The 25530-nt window shown below is 38.4% G+C and overlaps 1 protein-coding gene across 2 annotated transcripts in view; it reads right to left on the reverse strand.

Moving 5' to 3' along the window:
* The window catches only part of MAGT1 (magnesium transporter 1), a 64715-nt gene that overhangs the window by 37822 nt on the left and 1363 nt on the right, over positions 1 to 25530 (reverse strand). For both annotated transcript variants that reach the window (XM_038587764.1, XM_038587763.1), the window contains exons 2-3: positions 11637 to 11806; positions 7952 to 8069 (exon numbers count right to left, since the gene is read on the reverse strand). In XM_038587764.1, coding sequence (XP_038443692.1) covers positions 7952 to 8069; positions 11637 to 11806 — 288 coding nt within the window. The remainder of the gene's footprint in view (positions 1 to 7951; positions 8070 to 11636; positions 11807 to 25530) is intronic.

Consider the following 25530-nt stretch of genomic DNA (forward strand, 5'->3'; position numbering starts at 1 on the left):
AAATGAATCCTTGTCCTCAAAGAGCACACTCACTCAGTGTGAAATATACAATCAGCAGTTTGAAAAGCACCTGGGGATTACGTGAAGGAATTTTATTCACTAATTTTAGGATTCATGTTAGAGGGGCAGGGATCTGCAGATTTCTCTGGAAACAAAAGGGCTGGCAAGTACTATTTATATTGCCCTCCCCTAGCCTACATAGGCAGACACTTGTGGGAGGCAGTTCAAATATTCTCCATCTACCTTGCTACTGCCACATTCCTGGTCCTGGTGTTCCCCTGTAGACCTTCCCCACTCAACTCATCTGCCATGGCAGATGACCCCCCCAAAGTGGCTCCTGTCACACTGCACCTGGCAGGCAGCCTCAGTTGGAACTGGCACCCCTCCAAAGTGACTCCTGCCCTGGGATGGGAAGGAGATAACCACACACAACAGCATTCGTATAATTTTTAAAGCTGAGCCTCTTAGATGACTATACAAAGAGCCAGCCCTGCCCTTCCCTGCATCTCCAGCTATTGCAGCACATAGCTGTAGACAACCAGGGTTAAGGCCAGACCTATGCAACAACAAGCCAATGAGTGCTGCAGCAGGGCCTCTCTACAGTGTTGGAAGCAAACCCTGCCCAGTGCAGCTGCAGTAGGTGAAGGAGGTCACTAAAGCCAATTAAGCCGACGGCCAGTGCTGCCCACCCACATGGCCACAGCAATCATAGCTCATTCGCAACTGGACAGCACAGCTCACATATTGAGCACCTGGTTCTGGTGAACAGGGGTGGTTGTGCAACATAGCACCATGAGGCCTCTTATACACAAGGCCACTACTTTCAAGAGTAGGAGATATAGTTGCCCTACCTAATGCACAGAAACAAACACAAAGAAATAGACAAAATGAGGAGATAGAGGAATGTGTCCCAAATAAAGGAAAAAGCCAAACTCACTGAAAAAGAGTGAAACAAATACAGTAGGGAGAATCAACAGCCACAAGGATGGATCAGCAATCTGGAAGACAGGGTAATAGAAAGCAACAAAACTGAACAGCAGAAGGATAAAAGAGTAATTAAGAAAGAGTACAGCAAAAAAAAAAAAAAAAAAGAAAGAGAACAGCTTAAGGGATCACTATAACATTATCAAGTGTAATAACATTTGCACTTATAGGGATCCCAGAAGAAGAGAGAAGGAGACAGAAAAATTATTTGAAGAAATAAGAGCTGAAAACTTGTCTACTATGGGGAAATAAAAACATCCACGTCCAGGAAATATAGAAACCCCCAAACAAGATGAACGCAAGTAAGTCCCACAGAAAGACACATAATAATTAAAATGCCAGGAAGGGATCCCTGGGTGGCGCAGTGGTTTAGCGCCTGCCTTTGGCCCCGACGTGGCCAAATCCCACGTCGGGCTCCCGGTGCATGGAGCCTGCTTCTCCCTCTGCCTATGTCTCTGCCTCTCTCTCTCTCTCTCTCTATCATAAATAAATAAAAATTAAAAAATAAAATAAAATAAAATGCCAGGAATTAATAATAATTTTAAAAGGAGCATGAGAAAAGAAAACAGTAACATACTAGGGAAGCTGAATAAAGCTATCAGCTGATATTTCAGCAGAGACTTTGCAGGCTAGAAGGGAGTGGCATGATATATTCAAAGTGCTAAAGGAAAAAAACCTGCAACCAAAAATACTCTACTAGGCAAGGTTATCAACAGAATTGAAGTACAGATAAAGTTAGAGGTTCATCACAACTAAATCAAACTTACAATCAAAGATAAGTAAATTCTTTAAGTGGAAAAAGGCTCTAACTAGAAGTAAGAAAAGCATGAAATGAGTAAATTTCAATAGTGAAAGCATAAATATAGTAAAGGCAGATTACTCACTTATAAAGCCAGCATGGAGGTTAAAACACAAAAGATGTAAAATCAATTATATCTACAAAAATTAGTTTTGGATTACACAAAAACTTAAAAAAATATAAAATAGGACATCATAATTCAAGCATAACACTAGACAAATCCATCAAACCACAAGGGAAGTGAAGAAGAAAATAAGGAAAGGAGAACTATAAAAACAACCAGAAAATAATTAATGAATGGCAATAAATACATACCTGTCAATAACTACTTTAACTAGACTAAGTGCTCTAATCAAAAAACATATGGTAACTGAACGGATAGAAAAAACAAGAACAACCTATGTGCTGCCTACAAGAGACTCATTTCAGACCCCAAAACATACACAGACTGGAAGTAAAGGAACAGAAAAAATATTCCATGAAAATGGAAGCAGGAAAAAAAATCCATGTATATTTATATGAGAGAAAATAGACTTAAAACAGAATACTGTAGCAAGAGATGAAGAAGAACATTACATAATGATAAAGGGATCAATCTAACAAGAGCATATAACAATTGTAAATATGCACCCAACATAGGAGCACCTAAATAAATGAAACAAAGATTAACAGATATAAAGGGAAAAGTTGACAGTAATCCAATAATAGTAGGGGACTTTAAACATCCCACTAACATCAATGGATAGACTACCCAGACAGAAAATCAATTAAAATACAGTAACTCTAAAGTATCTGAATGACACATAAGAACAGCTGGGATTAACAGACATTATCCAAAAATCCAGCAGAATACACATTCTTTTCAAGTGCACCTGGAATATTCTCATAGACAGATCATATAAATTAGGCTACAAACCAGTCTCAAAATTTAAGAGAATTGGAATCATATCAAGCATCTTTTCAATCACAATGGTATGAAAGTAGAAATTAATTACAAGAAAAAAAAACCTAGAAAAAAACATAAAAACATGGAATCTAAAGAAATACACCAACAACCAACCAATGGGTCAACAAAGAAGTCAGAAAGGAAGTTGAAGAATACATGGAGACAAATGAAAATGAAAAAATAACAGTCCAAAATCTTTGGGACACAGCAAAAGCAATTCTAAGAGGGAAATTTATAGCAATACAGTCCTACCTCAAGAAACAACAACAACAAAAATCCCAATCTAACCTTCACTTAAAGGAACTAGAAAAATAAGAGCAAAAAAAGCCGTAAGTCAGTAGAAGAAAGTATATAGGGGGGTCTCTGGGTGGCTCAGTGGTTTAGTGTCTGTCTTTGGCCCAGGGCATGATCCTGGAGTTCTGGGATCAAGGCCCGCATCAGGCTCCCTGCATAGAGTCTGCTTCTCCCCCTGCCTGTGTCTCTGCCTTTCTCTCTGTGTGTCTCTCATGAATAAATAAAATCTTTTAAAAAAAAGAAAGTAAACAATTATGATTGGAACAGAAATAAAGATATAAAGACTAAAAAAAAAATAGAAAATAGAAAAGATCAATGAAACCAAGAGATGGTTCTCTAAAAAGATGAAAAAAAAATTATAAAACTTTATCCAGATTCATCAAGACAAAAAGAGAGGATGAAAATATATAAAATCAGAAATGAAAGAGGAGAAATAAAAACCAACTCCACAGAAAGACAAAGGATTATAAAAGAATACTATTGAAAATTGTAGGTCAGCAATTTGGACAACTGAAAAACCTGCTAAATTCGTGAAATGTACAATCTTCCAAAGTGCATCAGGAAAAAGTAGAAAATTTAAACAGACTCATTACTAGTAATGAAATTAAAATGGTCATGCCTGCCTTTGACTCAAATCACGATACCATGGTCCTGGGATCAAGCCCCATGTTGGGCTCCCTGCTCAGCTAGAAGTCTGCTTCTCCCTCTCCCTCTTGTGCATGCATGCACCCTCCCCCCACCCCCCCCCCTCTCTCTCACACACACACACACACACACACACACAAATAAATAAAATCTTAAAAAAAAATTCCCTCCCAACAAACAGAAATCCAGGACCAGATGGCTAACAGGTGAATTCTATATGAAATATTTAAAGAAGCATTAGTACCTATTCTTAAAATATCCAAAAAATAGAAGAGGAAGGAAAACTTCTAAATTTACTCTATAAAGCCAGCATTACTCTGAACCAAAACCAGATTAAAGACACTACAAAAAAAGAAAACCGCAGGCCAGTATCTCTGATAAATACAGAAGCAAAAATCTCCAACAAAATATTAGCAAACTGAATTCAACAATAAATTAAAAGGATCATTGACGATGGAACTGGAGGGTATTATGCTGAGCGAAATAAATCCATTGAAGAAAGACAATCATCATATGGTTTCACTCATATGTGGGATATAAGAAATAGTGAAAGAGACCAAAGGGAATGGGGGGAAATTGAGTAGTGAAAAATTAGGAATGTCTTCCTCTCTATGAGGAGACTCCTAACTCTGGGAAACAAACAAAGGGTTGTAGAAGGGAAGGTGTGTGTGTGTGTGTGGGGGTAACAGGATAAATGGATGAGGGCATTAAGGAGGGCACATGATGAGATGAGCACTGGGTATTATACTATATGCTAGCAAATTGAATATAAATAAGAATTTTTTAAAAAGGATCATTCACCACAATGAATGAGAATTTATTCTAGGGATGCAAGAATATCCCACATTCACAAATCAATCAATATAATATCTCACATAACAGGAAGATGGATAAAAACTATGTGATCACCTCAACAAATGCAGAAAAAGCATCTGACAATATACAACATCTGTTCATGATAGAAACTCAACAAAGTTGCTTTAGAGCGAACATACCTCCACATAATAAAGGTCATATATGAGAAACCCACAGCTAACATATCCCATGGTAGAAAACTGAAAGCTTTTCCTCTAAGATCAGCAACAAGTTAAGGAAATCCACTTTCACCATGTTTATTCAAGATAGTACTAGAAGTCCCACTCAGACATGAAAAAGAAATAAAAGATACCCAAATTGGTAAGGAAAAAGTAAAATTGTCACTATTTGCAGAGAATATGCTATCTATAGAAAAACTTAAAAGACTCCACCAAAAATCTACTAGAACTAGTAAATGAATTCAGTGATGTTTTAGAATACAAAATTAATATACAGAAGTCCATTGCATTTCTATACACCAGTAGCTAAGTAGCAGAAAGAAAAATTAAGAAAACAATCCCATCTACAATTATGCCAAAAAGAATAAAATACCTAGGAAATACTATAACCAAAGAAATGGAAGAACTTTACTCCAAAAACCATGACACATTGGTAAAAGAAATTGAAGATAATACAAAAAGAAAAATATACCATGCTCATTGATTGGAAGAGTAATGTTAAAATGTCCATACTACCCAAAGCAATCTATAGATTCAATGCAATCCCTATCAAAATACCAACAGCATTTATCACAGAACTAGAAAAAATACTCCTAAAATTTGTATGGAACCACAAAAGACCCCAAACAGCCAAAGCAATCTTGAGAAAGAACAAAGCCAGATGTATACCAATCCCAGATTTCAAGATATACTACAAGGCTAAGTAATCAAAACATTGTGGTACTGGCACAAATACAGACACATAGATCAACGGAAGAGAATAGAGAGCCTAGAAATAAACCAACGTTTATATGATCAATGAGTCTATGACAAAGGAAGCTAGAATATACGAAGGGGAAAAGACATTCTCTTCAACAAATGGTGCTGGGAAAACTGGAAAGCTACATGAAAAGAATGAGTTTCATTCTAGACCACTAGACCACTTACTTATACCACATACAAAAACCTAAAATGGATTAAAGACCTAAATGTGACAGGCACCTGAGTGGCTCAGTGTTTGAGTGTCTGCCTTTTGCTCAGGTCATGATCCTAGGGTTCTGGGATCAAGTCCTGCATCAGGCTCCCCTCCCTCTACCTATGTCTCTGCCTCTCTCTCCCTGTGTCTGTCATGAATAAATAAATAAATAAAATCTTTAAAAATAGATGTAAATGTGAGATATGAAACCATAAAACTAAAGGAAAACATATACAGTAATTTCTTGGATGTTGGCCATAGCAACATAATGCATATGTCTCCTCAGGAAATTAGATAAAAAAGAAACTATTAGAACTATACCAAAATAAAAAGCTTTTGCATGGTGAAAGAAACCAATAAAATGAAAAGGCAACCTTCTGAACAGGAGAAGACATTTACAAATGACATATCCAAAATAAGGGTTAATATCCAAAATACATAAAGAACTTACATAACTCCACACCAAAAAGAACCAAACAATCCAATTAAAAATTGGCAGTGAACCTGAATAGACATTTTTCCAAAGAAGACATACAAATGGCCAATAGACACATGAAAAGATGCTCAACAACACTAATCATCAAAGAAATGCAAATCAAAATCACAATGAGATATTGCCTCACACCTGTCAGAATGGCTCAAATCAAAAAGAAAAGAAATAACAAATGTTGGTGAAGATGTGGTGAAAAGGGCACCCTTGTGCACTGCTAGTGGAAATATAAATTGGTGCAACCAGTATGGAAAACAGTATGAACTTCCTCAAAACATTAAAAATGGAAATATCACATCACCCAGGAATTATACTACTGAGTATTTTTTTAAAGATTTTATTTATTTATTCATGAGACACACACACACACACACACACACACACACACAGAGAGAGAGAGGCCCTGGGCGGAAGGCGGCGCTAAACCGCTGAGCCACCAGGGCCTCCCACTACTGAGTATTTACCCAAAGAAAATGAAAATGCTGGGACACCAGGGTGACTCAGCGGTTGGGCATCTGCCTTTGGCTCAGGGCGTGATTCTGGGATCACGTGACCCCTGGGATTCAGGGATCAAGTCCCACATCGGGATCCCTGTGGGGAGGCTGCTTCTTCCTCTGCCTATGTCTGTCTCTCTGTGTGTCTCTCATGAATAAATAAATAAAATCTTTTAAAAAAAAGAAAATGAAAAAAAAAGAAAATGAAAATGCTAATTAGAAAAAAATATGCATTCCGATTTATGGCAGAGAACAGACAAAATACAGAAGCAACCACATGTCCATCTATAGACGAATGGATAAAAAAGGTGTACACGTATATGTGTATATATGTGTGCGCATGCGCACACACACACACACTCTCTCTCTTTTTTTTTTAAAGATTTTATTTATTTATTCGAGAGAGAGAAAGAGCGAGAAAGAGAGAGGCAGAGGGAGAAGCTGGCTCCATGCAGGGAGCCCGATGTGGAACTCGATCCCAGGTCCCCAGGATCAGGCCCTGGGCTGAAGTCGATGCTAAACCGCTGAGCCACCTGAGCTGCCCACACTCTCTCTCTTTTTTTTAAAGATTTTATTAATTTATTCATGAGATACACAGAGAGAGGGAGAGAGAGAGGCAGAGACACAGGCAGAGGGAGAAGCAGGCTCCATGCAGGAAGCCTGACGTGGGACCTGATCCCAGGACCCCAGGATCACGTCCCGGGCGTAGGCAGGCGCCAAACCGCTGAGCCACCCAGGGATCCCCTCTCTCTCTCTCTCTTACTCAGTCATAAAAAAAGAATGAAATTTTGTCATTTGTGACAACATGGGTGGACCTAGAGGGTATTATGCTAAGTGAAATACATCAGACAGAGAAGGACAAATACTATATGATTTCACTTATATGTGGAATCTAAAAAAACAACAACACACAAACAGCCTCAGAAATACAAAGAAAAAACCTGTGGTTACCAGAAAGAATGGGGGGTTGGGCAAAATAGGTGAAGGGGATTAAGAGGAACAAACTTCCGGTTATAAAATAAATAAGTTACAAAAATGTAAAATATAGCATTGGATATATAGTCAAATATTGTAATAATATTGTGTGGGAATGGATAGTGACTACTCTTACCATGTTGAGCACTAAGTAATGTATGGAACTGTCAAATCATTATGCTGTGTACCTGAAAGCAATATGAATTATATACCCAGTATACTTAGATAACAAGGAATACATAAATAAAACTTCTTGTGACCACTGAAAAAAAATATATTCCACTTTATCTAGAGTTAACTTATCCCTACTTAGTAAAATAAGCCAAAGATCTTACCATCTGAAATACATCAGAGCCTTCATCAAAATCCACCATAGCAAAAAATATCCTGTTGGTAAATGCACTGGAGTATCGCCACGAGTTTGCCAGGATCTGGAATTCTTCATCAGCTTGCCTGGATACAATCAGATTTATGAACATATAAAACATTTTTTAACAGCAATCTAGTTTATCAGCAGTGAAACAGAGCCAAAGAAGCAATAGCAGTGTTTCCAACGGGAGAAATATTTTGAGAGAGAGAGACAGACAGAGACAGAGAAACACCAGTAAGGCTCTGCTGAAAGGGTCAGGACAAACTTTGGAAAACACTGTCATTGTTTTGGCATAAAAGAAGCCTTATCCTAAGTGTTGGGGATTCCAACAGAAAGTAGTTACTTGACTCAGCTTCATACTTTGTGCTTCTTATTTCAAAGCTCTTTAAGTAGTCACTGGAAAACTCCAGCTAATTGTTTGTACAACAACTTTTTAATCCTTAAATTACTTCTAGGTGTTCAAAAAGACAAGGTTGAAGTATTTCCAGAGAAAGTAAACTATAAGAGTAATCCATTTTATAAATCTATCATATAACATGCTATTATTTAGTAAATGAAAATACAGTCAGATGAATTCTTAGTGCGAAAGAATCTAGAGAATTGAGATTGAAACCTCGAATCATGTTTGACTTTTCCCTTATTGCCCATATGTTTTCAGTTTCTAAGATCTGATAATTTTTCATTTGTGATTATCTTTTATTTTTTTTTAATTTTTTATTTATTTATGACAGTCACACACAGAGAGAGAGAGGCAGAGACACAGGCAGAGGGAGAAGCAGGCTCCATGCCGGGAGCCCGACGTGGGATTCGATCCCGGGTCTCCAGGATCGCGCCCTGGTCCAAAGGCAGGCGCTAAACCGCTGTGCCACCCAGGGATCCCTGTGATTATCTTTTAATTCCATCTCTTCCTATTTATTTTCATTGCTATCAGCTAAAGTCAGATCCTTAATATCTGACATTAGAATATTAAAATATTGACTCTAGTTTCTCCTCTTCCAATCCTTCTTATGCTGCAATATACAACAATCTTCATAATTACTACTTTCCTGAAACTCCTACTCTTCTCAAAAACTATTGTTGCTTTTCTACCACCTTCAGAACAGTCTCCAAGTTTTTTCACTGGTTATTCAAGTTTTTTTTTAAAGATTTTATTTACTTATTCATAAGAGACATAGAGAGAGGGGCAGAAACATAGGCAGAGGGAGAAGCAGGCTCCATGTAGGAAGTCCAATGTGGGACTCAATCCAGGGACTGTGGGATCATGCCCTGAGCCAAAGGCAGACGCTCAACCACTGAGCCATCCAGGCGTCCCTCAAGTATTTTTTATCACCTAGTTCCAATAAGGCATCTAACTTTTATGCAGCCTTACTACTAATCAATATAAAACAGGATCTTTTAATTCCAGCACTTTATTTACCATGATCTCTGTATCCTTGCACACACCTTTACTTCTAACCAAAATATCGTACTTCTATCTAAATCTGATCCATCTGTCTAGCCCTAATACAAATCCTTTCTTTTCCATTAGGCCAACCTTAATCTTCCTGTTATATGTCCTCCCTGAAATTTTGTAGTATTATATACATAATCCATTTGGTACTTAATTGAAATTGCCTTATATTGCTAAATTTTCATGTGTGGAACTCATTTCACTAGCCATATAATAAGGGTAGGGCATCTTATACTTCTCATCCTGATAGCACCAAATACATAGTATTATACACATTACTGTTAATTTTTTAAAGATTTTTATTTATTTATGAGAGACAGAGAGGGAGAAAAAAAGAGAGACAGAGACACAGGCAGAGAGAGAAGCAGGCTCCATGCAGGGAGCCTGATGTGGGACTCAATCCCAGGTCTCCAGGATCACGCCCTGCACCGAAGGCCACCCGGGCTGCCCAATTTTTTATTTTTTGAGTGTGTTTAGGAAAATATGAGCTAATTTTAAATTTCATCTTATATAAAGATACTAATAAAAACTTAGGTTAATAAAAATATCATGTATTTGCATTTAATATAGAATTATGAAGGAGTTTGTGTTTGTTCCCTAACATTTTTGTATATTCTTGATTGCTGAAATGACTAAATTAAGAGTAATTCTAGATTTTAAGTTTATGCATAATTAATACCTGCTATCCAGCATAGGGTGCCCAAAAATAAGTACTCTGGAAAAAATAAAATAAAATAAAATAAAATAAAATAAAATAAAATAAAATAAAATAAGTACTCTGGGATCAAATACCTTAACTATCTTCTACCTCTGAGGGGAAAATCCTTGATGGAAAGTTAGCAAGTCTTGGGGTATCATAATGCATATTCTAAAAAAAAATTGTCTATTCCTTCACATAAGCCCAGGCTGTCAGAATTTGAAAAGCCTTCAAGATTTTATTAAATTAGTTCTTCACAGGGTAGCTTTGTCATTTCATTTAAAATGAATTCTCAGATCACACATATTGATCTAAAAATGTAAGTTAAAAAAACACCAAAAAGCAAAAGCTATTCTATTTTTTAGTACCCACTATTTTAAATTTTGTTTAAAGAAATGTTGCCCTTTTATGTAAAGTGCCCTTTTTAAAAAAAGATTTATTCATTTAGAGTGGGAACTATCAGAAAGGGAGACAAAACATGAAAGACTCCTACCTCTGGGAAACAAACTAGGGGTGGTGGAAGGGGAGGTGGGTGTGGGCGGGGGGTGGGGGTGACTGGGTGACAGGCACTGAGGTGGGCGCTTGATAGGATGAGCACTGGGTGTTATTCTATATGCTGGCAAATTGAACACCAATAAAAAATAAATTTATAATAAAAAAAGATTTATTCATTTATTCATGACAGACACAGACTGAGGAAGAGAGGTAGAGACACGGGCAGAGGGAGAAGCAGGCTCGCAGGGAGCCTGATACAGGACTTGATCCTGGATCCCAAAGGCAGGCACCCAACCACTGAGCCACCCAGGCATCCCCAAAGTCCTTTTTTAAAAGAAATATCAATCTGTTCCTAAGATCATTCAGAAACAGTAAGATCAAATCAATAAACCATGGTCTGATGAAAGTTTAAGTGAGATTAGTCTCCATTTCCAAGTTTTATAATCACTACAAAATAATATAAAAAAAGAAAACATTTCAAAATCACACATCTTTATTTTCTAAAACTGTTCTCTTGTAATTCCAAATCTGGAATGTAGCTACCATTATTGCATTTGCATTAATAATTATCTCTAGCTTTGTGTAAACCAGTTAAAAGGTTTTGGAACCTATTTCTTCGTGAGAGAATATTTGTTTTACTTACCTTCTGGGGTTATTGTATAGAATAAGAATATGAAACTGAAAGCATTTACAAATAATAAAATACTACATCAATCCCATTGGCATATATTTATGTAAGTTGATACCAATTTGTATGATGATTATTCATTTTTAAGTTATTCCTATTATGGCTACAACAATACTTTATCCTTGTTCTTTCTTCCCCCTACTATTGTGGGCAACCAAGAAATGACTGTAAAAGGGCAATATATGTTACTACAGTCATCCTAAGTAAGGTATATACAATAATTGTTTATGCACCCACTGAACTAATTCGGATCTTCTGGGATAGAGAAACGGTCAAAAGTTTATGTTATTTAATTTTAAAGTGTAGTTGAAAGTACATACTTGCACACGACACACTGTCTGTGAAGTTGGAGAGCAGTGAACATGACAATAACGGAGTAGTTTCTTGGTGGGGCTTTAACAAGGCGACGGAACTTGTCTCCATTCATCCTTATTACAGGTCTTTTATTGGTCCATTCCATCAGTTGACTAACCTTTTCTGATAACACCATCTAAAAAAAGGGAGGAGTGTAGCATTAATGCTCTCAGCATGGCATTTGAAGTTCCTTTTAACGAGAAAACTTACTTAAACCAAGACTAACAAGCAGAGGTAACAGAAACTGTGAGTGACCTAAAAATAGAATCTGATAATTGAGCCTGATAATGATAACGATTCTTAAAATTATATCATTTCATGATTAAGTTTAATCAGATATATTGTTGAGATGAATTATTTACTAATAAATAAAATATAAAATCAGAAAACCTTTCATTTGCCAAAGATTACAAAGAATGTTGAGTTAAATCAATCAGCTAGTTTTGTATAAGATCTTGCTTCTAAAAACCAAACCAAACCCAAAAAAGCGCATGTATAAAAAAACAAATAGTTAAAACAATCTTGAAAACAAAGAATAAAATGTGAGGATTACTCTACCTGATCTTAAGGCATACTATGTAGCTCTAATAAGCAATGCAGAGTGGTACTGATGAAAGAATAGACCCATGAATGAATGGCACAGAAATGAGAACCCAGAAACAGACCTCCATTAAGTAGAGCCAATTGATGCTTCATAAAGTTGCAAAAACTCACTAAAGGAAGGATAGCCTTTTCAAGAAACAGTACTGGAGCAACTGGACATCCGTAGTCAAAAATATGAATCTTGAACTAAACTTTACACTCTATTCAAAAATTAACTCAAACTGATCACATACTTAAACATAAAAATGAAAACTATAAAAATTTTAGGAAAGAAGAAAAACGGGCAGCTGGCTGGCTCAGTCAGTAGTACATGTGACTTTTGATCTTGGAGTCATGAGTTCAAATCCCACACTGGGTGTACAGCTTACTTAAAAAAATTTTTTTAGGAAAACAATTAGGAGAGAACATTTAAGGATCATGGGATAGGGAAAGAATTCTTAGACCTAGAACCAAAATTAGTTTTGTAGTAGATACAAAATAATTCCGGTAAGAGCCATAAAATGAATATGTCCACAAATGGAAAACCAAATATAAACTCTAAGCCCATAGAGAAAGATATACACTCTCAAAAGATTGGTATAACAAGTAATTAACAAGATTTGTGGAACAATGATACTGAGGAAACAGATCACTCTAAACCAGGGTTTTACAATAGTGGCAATACTGACATCTTGAGCCAGATAATTCTTTGTTGTTGGGAGTTGTCCTGCACATTGAAGGATGTTGAGCAGCATCCCTGATCTCCACCCACCAGATACCAGTAGTACCTCTACCTTCAGCTGCAACAACCAAAAATGTCTCCAGACGTTGCCAGATAGGCCCAGGGAGTAAAATTCCCCTCCTCCTTTATTGAGAACCACTGTTGTACACTTAAAAGAATTTTCACAGTATGATTTAAGTTTTTATAATCTTATTATATATTCAATTTTTTAATTTAGTACTGATCAGAATACAATACAAAAAAAAGCATGGCAATAAAGTAAACCAAAACTTCCCAGAGCAAGCTTCCAGCATAAAGGATAATAAACTTTCTAGACCCATGTTTCTCCAAGTGTGGTTGGTATAAAGGAGCCTGTTACGTGTTAAGACTTCCAGGTTCCATCCTCCAGTAAATCTGATTCAGTAGGTCTAGAGTAGGTTCCGAGAATATGAAATTTTAACAGGTAAACCAAGTGATTCTTTATATACACTGAAGTTTCACTACGGAAACCAGGCCGCCAAGAAAGCTGTTTCTGCCCAGTTTCAAACCAGGGACCTTTCATGTGTGAGGCGAATGTGATAACCACTACACTATGGAATACACTGAAGTTTCAGAACTACTGCTCTACATTCTCATTCTTATGAGGAGGGACTACATTTTAAATAAATATCTATGTCTAACATAGGGAAATTAAGTAAACATTAAGCTATTCAAATGATGAACAAGGGATGCCTGGGTGGCTCAGGGGTTTAGCGCCTGCCTTCAGCCTAGGGCGTGATCCTGGAGTCCCAGGATCAAGTCCCACATCAGGCTCCCTGCATGGAGCCTGCTTTTCCCTCTGCCTATGACTATGCCCCCCCCCCCCCCGCCTCTCTCTCTCTCTCTGTGTCTCTCATGAATGATAAAAATAAAATCTTTTAAAAAAAAAAAAGATGAACAAGAAGAAAAAATACGTCATTCCTAATAATAAACCACGACCTGATCTTCCTGGAATGATTGAAGAATGTGATATATTTCAGTTAACTCAAATATAACATCTTAATAATTCTGAGATAACTTTTTAAAAATTCCAGTATGGTATTATATTAGCTTCAGGTGTACAATATAGTGATTCAACAATTCTATACATTACTCAGTGTTCATCAAGATAAGTGTATTCTTAATGTCCTTCACCTATTTCACCCATTCCCCCCTTCCACTTTCTGCTTTCCCTTTGGTAACCATCTGTTTTGTTCTCTATAGTCAATAGTCTGTTTTTTGGCTTGTCTTTTTTTCCTTTGTTTTGTTTATTAAATTCCACATATGAATGAAGTCATATGGTATTTGCCTTTCTCTGACTTACTTCACATAGCATTATACTCTTTAGCTCCATCCATGTTGCTGCAAATGGTAAGATTTTTCTTTTCTTATGGCTGAATAACATTTTATATATACATATATATAGACACACACATATATATACACACACATATCACTGTGCTAAATGCTTGGTAGTTTGATAGGGATTACATTAGATCTATAGATTGCTTTGGGTAGCATGGACATCTTAACAATATTTGTTCTTTCAATCCATGAGCATGGAATATCTTTCCATCTGTTTGTGTCGTCTCCAATTTCATTCATCGATGTTTTATAGTTTTTTTTTTTAAAGATTGTATTTATTCATGACAGACACACACAGAGAGGCAGAGACACAAGCAGAGGGAGAAGCAGGCTCCCTGCAAGGAGCCTGATGTGAGACTCGATCCCGGGCCTCCAGGATCACGCCCTGGGCTGAAGGCAGACGCTCAACCGCTGAGCCACCCAGGCGTCCCTGTTTTATAATTTTTAGAGTACAGGTCCTAGACACTTCTTTCACTAGTCCTCTGTCTTCACTAGTACATTGTTTTATAAAGGAATTTCACTTTTCTTCAGTTGAAAGCTTTATTGATTGGAGTAAATCTCTAATATTGACGAACCTTCTTCCTTAGAGAAGCTTTCATCCATATCAAGAGCCCATTGTTTGAGTACTGAAAGCTATGGCTGAGAAATAAAAATTTTGTTTTTCTACAGTATTTACTCTGCATAGTCCCACTATGCATTCCCCAGATATCCTTTTATCTTCCAAAGATACAACCTTCAAAAGTAAAGGAATAAAATGTTGCAATTACCCTTCATTTCGAATAAAATGTTGCAATTACCCTTCATTTCCTTTTATTTATTATTTAATACTTTAATTAGTAAGAACAACGAAGGATTATAGTACAGAAAAGTTAGAGGTTTATCAAATGAATTATTCAGCAACTAAAATAAATGACAGCCTCAGAAGGAAAAAAAATCTACATTTACTTGGGGTTCCAGAGGGCGCCGAAAGAGACAGAGGACCAGAAAGTGTATTTGGACAAATCATAGTTGAGAACTTCCCTAACATGGGAAGGGAAACAGGCATTCAGATCCAGGAGATAGAGAGATCCCCCCCCTAAAATCAATAAAAACCGTTCAACACCATGACATTTAATAGAGAAACTTGCAAATTCCAAAGATAGGGAAGATTCTTAAAGCAAAAAGAGACAAGAGATCCCTAAACTTTATGGGGAGAACTATTAGGTTAACAGCAGACCTCTCCACAGAGACCTGGCAGGACAGAAAGGGCTGGCACGATATATTCAGGGTCCTAAATGAGAAGAGCATGCAGCCAAGAATACTTTATCCAGCAAGGCTCTCATTCAGAATAGAAGGAGAGATAAAGAGCTTCCACGATAGGCAGAAACTGAAAGAATATGTCACCACCAAACCAGCTCTGCAAGAAATATTAAGGGGGGCTCTGTAAAAGAAAGAGGAAGTCCAAGGAAACAATCCACAAAAACAGGGACTGAATAGGTATTATGAAGACACTAAACTGATATCTTTCAATAGAAACCCTGAACGTGAATGGGCTTCATGACCCCATCAAAAGGCGCAGGGTTTCAGACTGGATAAAAAAGCAAGACCCATCTGTTTGTTGTCTACAAGAGACTCATTTTAGACATGAAGACACCTACAGCCTGAAAATAAAAGGTTGGAGAAAAATTTACCATTCAAATGGTCCTCAAAAGAAAGCAGGGGTAGCCATCTTTATATGAGATAAATTAAAGTTTATCCCAAAGACTGTAGTAAGAGATGAAGAGGGACACTATATCATATTTAAAGGATCTATCCAACAAGAGGACCTAACAATCATGAATATTAATGCCCCAAATGCAGGAGCTGCCACGTATATCAAACAATAACCAAAGTTAAGACATACTTAGGGATCCCTGGGTGGCTCAGCGGTTTGGCGCCTGCCTTTGGCCCAGGGCGTGATCCTGGAGACCCGGGATCGAATCCCACATCGGGCTCCCGGTGCATGGAGCCTGCTTCTCTCTCTGCCTCTCTCTCTCTCTCTCTCTGTGACTACCATAAATAAATAAAAATTTAAAAAAAAGACATACTTAGATAATAATACTCTTATACTTGGAGACTTGAATATGGCGCTTTCTACAATTGATAGATCTTCTAAACACATCTTCAAAGAAACAAGAGCATTAAATGATACACTGGACCAGATGGATTTCACAGATATTTACAGAACTTTACATTCAAACTCACCTGAATACACATTCTTCTCAAGTGCACATGGAACTTTCTCCAGAATAGATCACATACTGGGTCACAAATCATGTCTTAACTGATACCAAAAGACTGGGATTGTACCCTGCATATTTTCAGACCATAATGCTTTGAAACTATAACTAAACCATAAGAAGAAATTTGGAAGGATTTCAAACATGTGGAGGTTAAAGGCCATCCTGCTAAAAGATGAAAGGGTCAACCAGGATATTAGAGAAGTATTAAAAAGATTCATGGAAACTAATGAGAATGAAGATACAACCATTCAAAATCTTTGGGATACAGCAAAAGCAGTCCTAAGGGGGAAATATATCGCAGTACAAGCACCCATCCAAAAACTGGAAAGAACTCAAATACAAAAAGCTAAGCTTGCACCTAAAAGAACTGGAGAAGGAACAGCAAATAAACTCTTCACCCAGCAGATGACAGTTAATAAAGATTGGAGCAGAACTCAATGAAATAGAGACCAGAAGAACTGGAACAGATCAACAAAACCAGCAGTTGGTTCTTTGAAAGAATTAATAAGAGATAAACCATTAGCCAGCCTTATTAAAAAGAAAAGACTCAAGTTAATAAAATCATGAATGAGAAAGGAGAGATCACCACCAAGACCAAGGAAACACAATTTTAAAAACTTATTATGAGCAGCTATACGCCAATAAATTAGGCAATCTAGAAGAAATGGACATATCTCGGGATAACCACAAACTACCAAAACTGGAACAGGAAGAAACAGAAAACCTGAACAGGCCAATAACCAGGGAGGAAACTGACGCAGTCTTCATTTTTTTTTTTTTTTTGAAGCAGTCTTCAAAAACCTCCCAAGACACAAAAGTCCAGGGCCAGATGGCTTTCCAGGGGAATTCTATCAAACGTTTAAAGAAGAAACCATACCTATTCTACTAAAGCTGTTCAGAAAGAGAGAAAGAGATGGAGTACTTCCAAACTCGTTCTATGAGGCCAGCATCACCTTGATTCCAAAACCAGACAAAGACCCCACCAAAAAGCAGAATTATAGACCAATATCCCTGATGAACATGGATGCAATAATTCTCAACAAGATACTAGCCAATAGGATCCAACAGTACATTAAGATTATTCACCATGGGGATCCCTGGGTGGCGCAGCGGTTTAGCGCCTGCCTTTGGCCCAGGGTGCGATCTTGGAGGCCGGGAATCGAATCCCACGTCGGGCTCCCAGTGCATGGAGCCTGCTTCTCCCTCTGCTTATGTCTCTGCCTCTCTCTCTCTCTCTCTGTGTGACTATCATAAATAAAAATTTTTTTTTAATTTAAAAAAAAGATTATTCACCATGACCAAGTGGGATTTATCCCCAATTGCAAGGCTGGTTCAACACTGTAAGCAGGGATCCCTGGGTGGCACAGCGGTTTAGCGCCTGCCTTTGGCCCAGGGTGCGATCTTGGAGGCCGGGAATCGAATCCCACGTCGGGCTCCCAGTGCATGGAGCCTGCTTCTCCCTCTGCTTATGTCTCTGCCTCTCTCTCTCTCTCTCTGTGTGACTATCATAAATAAAAATTTTTTTTTAATTTAAAAAAAAGATTATTCACCATGACCAAGTGGGATTTATCCCCAATTGCAAGGCTGGTTCAACACTGTAAGCAGGGATCCCTGGGTGGCACAGCGGTTTAGCGCCTGCCTTTGGCCCAGGGCGCGATCCTGGAGACCCAGGATCGAATCCCACGTCAGGCTCCTGGTGCATGGAGCCTGCTTCTCCCTCTGCCTGTGTCTCTGCCTCTCTCTCTCTCTCTGTGACTATCATAAATAAATAAAAATAAAAAAAAAACACTGTAAAGCAATCAGTGTGATAGATCATATCAACAAGAGAAAAAACAAGAACCATATGATCCTCTCAATAGATGCAGAGAAAGCATTTGACAAAATACAGCATCCATTCCTGATCAAAGCTCTTCAGCATGTAAGGTTAGAGGGAACATTCCTCAGCCTCTTAAAAGCCATCTATGAAAAGCCCACAGCAAATATCATTCTCAATGGGGAAACACTGGAAGCCTTTCCCCTAAGATCAGAACAAGACAGGGATGTCCACTCTCAACACTGCTATTCAACATAGTATTAGAAGTCCTAGCCTCAGCAATCTGGCAACAAAAAGAAATAAAAGTCATTCAAATTGACAAAGAAGAAGAAAAACTCTCCCTCTTCACAGATGACATGATACTATATATAGAAAACCCAAGACTCCACCCCAAGATTGACAGAACTCATACAGCAATTCAGCACTGTGGCAGGATGCAAAATCAATGCCCAGAAGTCAGTGGCATTTCTATACACTAACAATGAGACTGAAGAAAGAGAAATGAAGGAGTCAATCCCATTTACAATTGCACCCAAAACGATAAGATACCTAGGAATAAACCTAACCAAAGAGGTAAAGGATCTATACCCTAAAAACTACCGAACACTTCTGAAAGAAAGTGAGGAAGACACAAAGAGATGGAAAAACATTCCATGCTCATAGATTGGAAGAATTAATATTGTGAAAATGTCAATGCTATCCAGGGTAATTTACACATTTAATGCAATCCCTATCAAAATACCATGGACTTTCTTTTCTTTTCTTTTTTTTTATTGGAGTTCAATTTGCCAACATTTAGCATAACATCCAGTGCTCATTCCACCAAGTTCCCCCCTCAGTACCCATCACCCAGTCACCCCAACCCCCCACCCACCTCCCTTTCTTCTACCCCTTGTTTATTTCCCAGAGTTAGGTGTCTCTCATGTTTTGTCACCCTCACTGATATTTTCACTCATTTTCTCTCCTTTCCCTTTATTCCCTTTCACTATAATTTTTATATTCCCCAAGTGAATGAGACCATATAATGTTTGTCCTTTTCCAATTGACTTATTTCACTCAGCAAAATACCCTGCAGGTCCATCCACGTCGAAGCAAATGGTGGGTGTTTGTCGTTTCTAATGGCTGAGTAATATTCCATTACCATGGACTTTCTTCAGAGTTGGAACAAATCATCTTAAGATTTGTGTGGAATCAGAAAAGACCCCAAATAGCCAAGGGAATATTAAAAAATAAAACCATAGCTGGGGGCATCACAATGCCAGATTTCAGGTTGTACTACAACACAGCTTTTGTACTACAAAGCTGTGGTCATCAAGACAGTGTGGTACTGGCACAAAAGCAGACACATAGATCAATGGAACAGAATAGAGAATCCCAAAGTGGACCCTCAACTTTATGGTCAACGAATATTCGACAAAGCAGGAAAGACTATCCACTGGAAAGAAGACAGTCTCTTCAACAAATGATGCTGGGAAAATTGGGACATCTACATGCAGAAGAATGAAACTAGACCACTCTCTTTCACCATACACAAAGATAAACTCAAAATGGATGAAAGATCTAAATGTGAGACAAGAGTCCATCAAAATCCTAGAGGAGAACACAGTTAACACCCTTTTTGAACCTGGCCACAGCAACTTCCTGCAAGATACATCCATGAAGGCAAAAGAAAAAAAAGCAAAAATGAATTATTGGGACTTCAGCAAGATAAAAAGCTTCTGCACAGCAAAAGAAACAGTCCACAAAACTGAAAGACAACCTACACAATGGGAGAAGATATTTTCAAATGACCTATCAGATAAAGGGCTAGTATCCAGTATGTATAAAGAGCTTATGAAACTCACCAGCAAAGAAACTAACAATCCAATCATGAAATGGGCAAAAGACTTGAACAGAAATCTCACAGAGGAAGACATAGACATGGCCAACAAACACATGAGAAAATGCTCCGCATCTCTGGCCATCAAGAAAATAGAAATCAAAACCACAATGAGATACCACCTCACACCCGTGAGAATGGGGAAAATTAACAAGACAGGAAACAGCAAATGTTAGAGAGGTTGTGGAGAAAGGGGAACCCTCTTGCACTGTTGGTGGGAATGTGAACTGGTGCAGCCACTCTGGAAAACTGTGTGGAGGTTCCTCAAAGAGTTAAAAATAGATCTGCCCTAGGACCCAGCAATTGCACTGCTGGGGATTTACCCCAAAGATACAGATGCAGTGAAAAGCCGGAACACCTACACCTCGATGTTTATAGCAGCAATATCCTCAATATCCAAACTGTGGAAGGAGCCTCGGTGTCCTTCAAAAGATGAATGGATCAAGAAGATGTGTTCTACAAATTCAATGGAATATTACTCAGCCATTAGAAATGATAAATACCCACCATTTGCTTTGACGTGGATGGACCTCGATGGTATTCTGCTGAGTGAAGTAAGTCAATCGGAAAAGGACAAACATTATATGGTCTCATTCTTTTGGGGATTATAAAAATTAATGAAAGGGAATAAAGGGAAAGGAGAGAAAATGAGTGAAAATATCAATGAGGGTGACAAAACATGAGAGACACCTAACTCTGGGAAACTAACAAGGGGTAGTGGAAAGGGAGGTGGGCGGGGGGTTGGGGTGACTGGGTGATGGGTACTGAGGGGAGCACTTGGTGGGATGAGTCTGGATGTGATGCTAAATGTTGGCAAATTGAACTCCAATAATAAAAAAAATTTAAAAAATATATACATATGCTCTTTAAGACTTTACAAATTTTTTTTTTGAAAACAGAAGAGGCAAGGGAATCTATCATCCTAGCATTATTATGATTATTTTTAACAGGTTTCATTATATGTGCATTCACTGTTTTCCATATTTCATTTTATTTTCTTATTACAGAATTCCAGAAGTAGATCAAGATACATGGATCATTTTATCAAAAGCCATAATTTTTCATTTTTATCATGCTGCCTTCCTAAAATGACACCAGATGCAAGGACAAATTCCCTTCTACCACAGGGGTATATAGTTAATTATAAAAATAAAATACGTCGGGCAGCCTGGGTGGCTCAGTGGTTTAGCACCGCCTTCCGCCCAGGGCCTGATCCTGGAGACCTGGGATCGAGTCCCGTGTCAGGCTCCCTGCATGGAGTCTGCTTCTCCCTCTGCCTGTGTATCTGCCTCTGTGTGTGTGTGTGTGTGTGTGTGTGTCTCTCTCATGAATAAATAAAATCTTTAAAATGAAATAAAAGGGATCCCTGGGTGGCGCAGCGGTTTGGCGCCTGCCTTTGGCCCAGGGCGCGATCCTGGAGACCCAGGATCGAATCCCACATCGGGCTCCCGGTGCATGGCGCCTGCTTCTCCCTCTGCCTGTGTCTCTGCCTCTCTCTCTCTCTGTGACTATCATAAATCAAAAATAAAATTAAATTAAAAAATAAATAAATAAAATAAAATAAAAAATAAAATAAAATAAAATAAAATAAAGTCATTGCAAAAGAAGCCTTTGTAGGCTATCAGAGAGCATATGGTTTAGAGTCAGGTCATGGACAGAACCCCAGCTCAGTCTCTAGAGCTATATTCTTTGGGCAAGTCCCCAATCTCTCTCTCTTTTTTTTTTTTTTTTTTTTTTTTTTTTTTTTTTTTAACTTTTATTTATTTATGATAGTCACAGAGAGAGAGAGAGAGAGAGAGAGGCAGAGGGAGAAGCAGGCTCCATGCACCGGGAGCCCGATGTGGGATTCGATCCTGGGTCTCCAGGATCGCGCCCTGGGCCAAAGGCAGGCGCCAAACCGCTGCGCCACCCAGGGATCCCTCTCTCTCTCTTTCAACATGAGTTCCCTCTTCCGTCACCTTTCTAACGGGGTTAATACTTACTGTGCAGGGTTATTGTGAGGATTATAGATAATGCACATAAACCATTGTGACTGCAATGTAGAAGATATTGAATAAATATTAGAGTATAAGTCAATGTTCTGGTGAAAACACTGTTATAGGTATAAACAATCAGATAAGTAGGATAGCATTACATTTAACAATAGACAACCAGTAGGAACTTGAGTGATTTTTAATTATATTAGTTTATGAAAAATGTTTTTTATATTTATTTATTTATTTATTTATTTGAGAGAAAGTGAGCGCACAAGCAGGGAGGAGAGGGAGAAAAGCAGTCTCCTCGTGAGCAGGGAGCCCAACATGGGGCTGGACCTCAGGACCCTAGGATCATTCATTACCTGAGCCACAGGCAAATGCTTAATGACTGAACCACCCAAGTGCCCCCAAAAGTGTCTTTTTTTGAAAGGAATATTTAGAGGGGCACCTGGATGGCTCAGTTTTTGAGCATCTGCCTTCAGCTCAGGGCGTGATCCCGGGGTCCTAGGATGAGTCTTGTATCAGGTTCCCTGCAGGGAGCCTACTTCTCTCTCTGCCTATGTCTCTCCCCCTCTCTGTGTCTCTCATTAGTAAATAAATAAAATCTTGGAAAAAATAAAGCCATGTCTACTATGTGGATAGACGTGGGATTTCAAAAAAAAATGCTTTCAAAAATTGTAAGTGTTCTACAACAGAACACCTGTATTTTAAAATTGTCTCTCAGTAGTAGCACTGTAATCTTTCTTTAAAAAAAATTATTTTTACTTGAGACAGACAGAGAGAAAACATGCATGCATGCGAAAACAGTGGAGGGGGGGGGAGACACAGAGAGAATCCTGAAGCAGACTCTCCGCTGAGCAGGGAGCCTGATGCAGTGTCATCCCAGGACCATGGCATCATGACCAGAGCCTAAACCAAGAGTCGGACGTTTAACTGACTGATCAACCCTGGTGCCCCACAATAATCTTTTAAAAATAGCCTAAAACAGGAGCACCTGGGCGGTTCAGTGGTTGAGCATCTGCCTTTGGCTCAAGCAGTGATCCTGGGATCCCTGAATTGAGTCCCATATTGGGCTCCCTGCAGCGAGTCTGCTTCTTCCTCTACCTATGTCTCTCCCACTCTCTCTGTGTCTCTCGTGAATGAATAAAAAAATAGCCTAAAACATCCTTGGTTACAGAGGAAAGGGATAAAAACTACATCATCTATATTATTTCCTTGTTTACTGATGAGAATCCAATTTTAGGTTGTGTAACCTAAACAAACTGCAAGTGAAAGAACAGATTATTTCGTGTTTATCAAAGACCTTTTTTGGTACTTCTGGATGCCAGGAAAACAAAAATTAACTTAAAGGTATCTATATTTTAAGAAAAGTATATTTGAGATGCTCACTATCTAATGAGGAAGACTAATTTATGAACAATGATGATATTGATGAGGAACAGAGGACTAGCTCAGGGCAGCACATTGATAAGTCCTTGAAACAGGCAGAGGGACATGGACATTCCTCTACAGACTCAACTGCCTCGACATTAATACTTTGCTAAGGGCAAAATGTAATCTTAGCCCAACCCCCAGGTGCCTATAGGTCTACTTTAACATATAAAATTTCCTTTAGAAATTTCCATTATCTCTAAACCGCCAAGATACGTGTTGGCAATCATCCTCCAAGCACATGGCCCACTGATACACATCTGAAGGGTCTCATGACTCAGGTTTTATTAGACTGTAATAAGTGACCTTTTCCCAACAATAGCTAGGCCCTCGAGGTCCTGGAAACCTCAGCACGCCTGGCTCAGCAATTGAGCGTCTGCCTTCAGCTCAGGGCATGACCCTGGAGTTCTGAGATCAAGTCCCACATTGGGCTCCCTGCGTGGAGTCTGCGTCTCCCTCTGCCTGTGTCTCTGCCTCTCTCTGTGTGTGTCTCATGAATAAATAAATAAAATATATTTTTTAAAAAAGGTCCTGGTAACCTTGCTTCCAAAATTCCTTAGTACAGCTATCATCAAACCCCTCCAAACTCCCAGGTATATAATCAGCTACCCCTCACAGGCCCGGGGCAGCAGCTCTTCCTGCCCATGGGTCCTGTCCCCGTGCTTTAATAAAACCACCATTTTGCACCAAAGACGTCTCAAGAATTCTTTCTTGTTTGTAGGCTCCAGACCTCATCTATATTCCAAAATTTCATCAATACGATGTACTGAATTCATCTCCATTCACTTGGGGGGGGGGGGACTAGGAAAAGCTTGGTTGAGGAAAAAGATATTTGAGCTAGGACTTGAAGAGTAGGAATCCTCAGGTGAATGAGAGGGTAGGGTGAGAGAGAAGGAAAATACTCTGGCAGAAGTCCAGCAAATACAGACACTTGCAAGAGAATATAGAAATATCAAGGAAGGCAGGTAATTCAGAATGACTTGTACAGGAAGGAGCTTGAGATAAGCCTGGAAGAAGCAGACAAGGGTCAGGCTACAGAAGCCCTTTTATACTTTGAAAAATGGGTTAAAAGGTTTTCAGATTTTAATGTTAGCATCTCTGGCAATACTATGAAGGATTGGTTCAAGGATGACCAGTTAGGCAGTATTGCAATAGATTTGTAAGAGTGATAAAGGTCTGAAAAGTGGGCATCATGGGAAAGGAGTTAGAATCTGATTCCTTTTTTAAAATCTTTTAAAGATTTTATTTATTTATTCATGAGAGACACAGAGACAGAGAGAGAGGCAGAGACAGGCAGAGGGAGAAGCAAGCTCCACGCAGGGAGCCCGATGTGGGACTGGATCCCGGGTCTCCAGGATCACACCCTGGGCTGAAGGCGGCGCTAAACCGTTGAGCCACCCGGGCTGCTCTGATTCTTTTTAAAACTATTTTATTGAGATAAAGTGTACCTAACATAAAATCAACTGTTTTAAAGCATATAATTTATTGATGATTCCTTTTTAAAATAGTCTACCTCCTGCTAGGCCCTTCTGCTTCTATTCCAATGAAAGATTTAATGAATAAATATAATTAAACTGGATGAAATAGTTGTTTAAAAACCTTCAGTTTTCTTATTTATAAAAAGTGGTTACTGTAGAAATTCAGACAACACCATCACATGAGGTAAAAAGTGAAAGTGTTCTAATGAACAATCCCAACTACCCAGAGATAGCCACTGTTAAGACTGTTGTGTATCTTCACAAAAGTTTCTCTATACATACATATGAACTTATATATAGGTGGTTTTGTGGGGGGGGGGTTACATAAAAGGCATC

The sequence above is a fragment of the Canis lupus genome, chromosome X, assembly GCF_011100685.1.
Source record: "Canis lupus familiaris isolate Mischka breed German Shepherd chromosome X, alternate assembly UU_Cfam_GSD_1.0, whole genome shotgun sequence".
Lineage (NCBI taxonomy): Eukaryota > Metazoa > Chordata > Mammalia > Carnivora > Canidae > Canis > Canis lupus.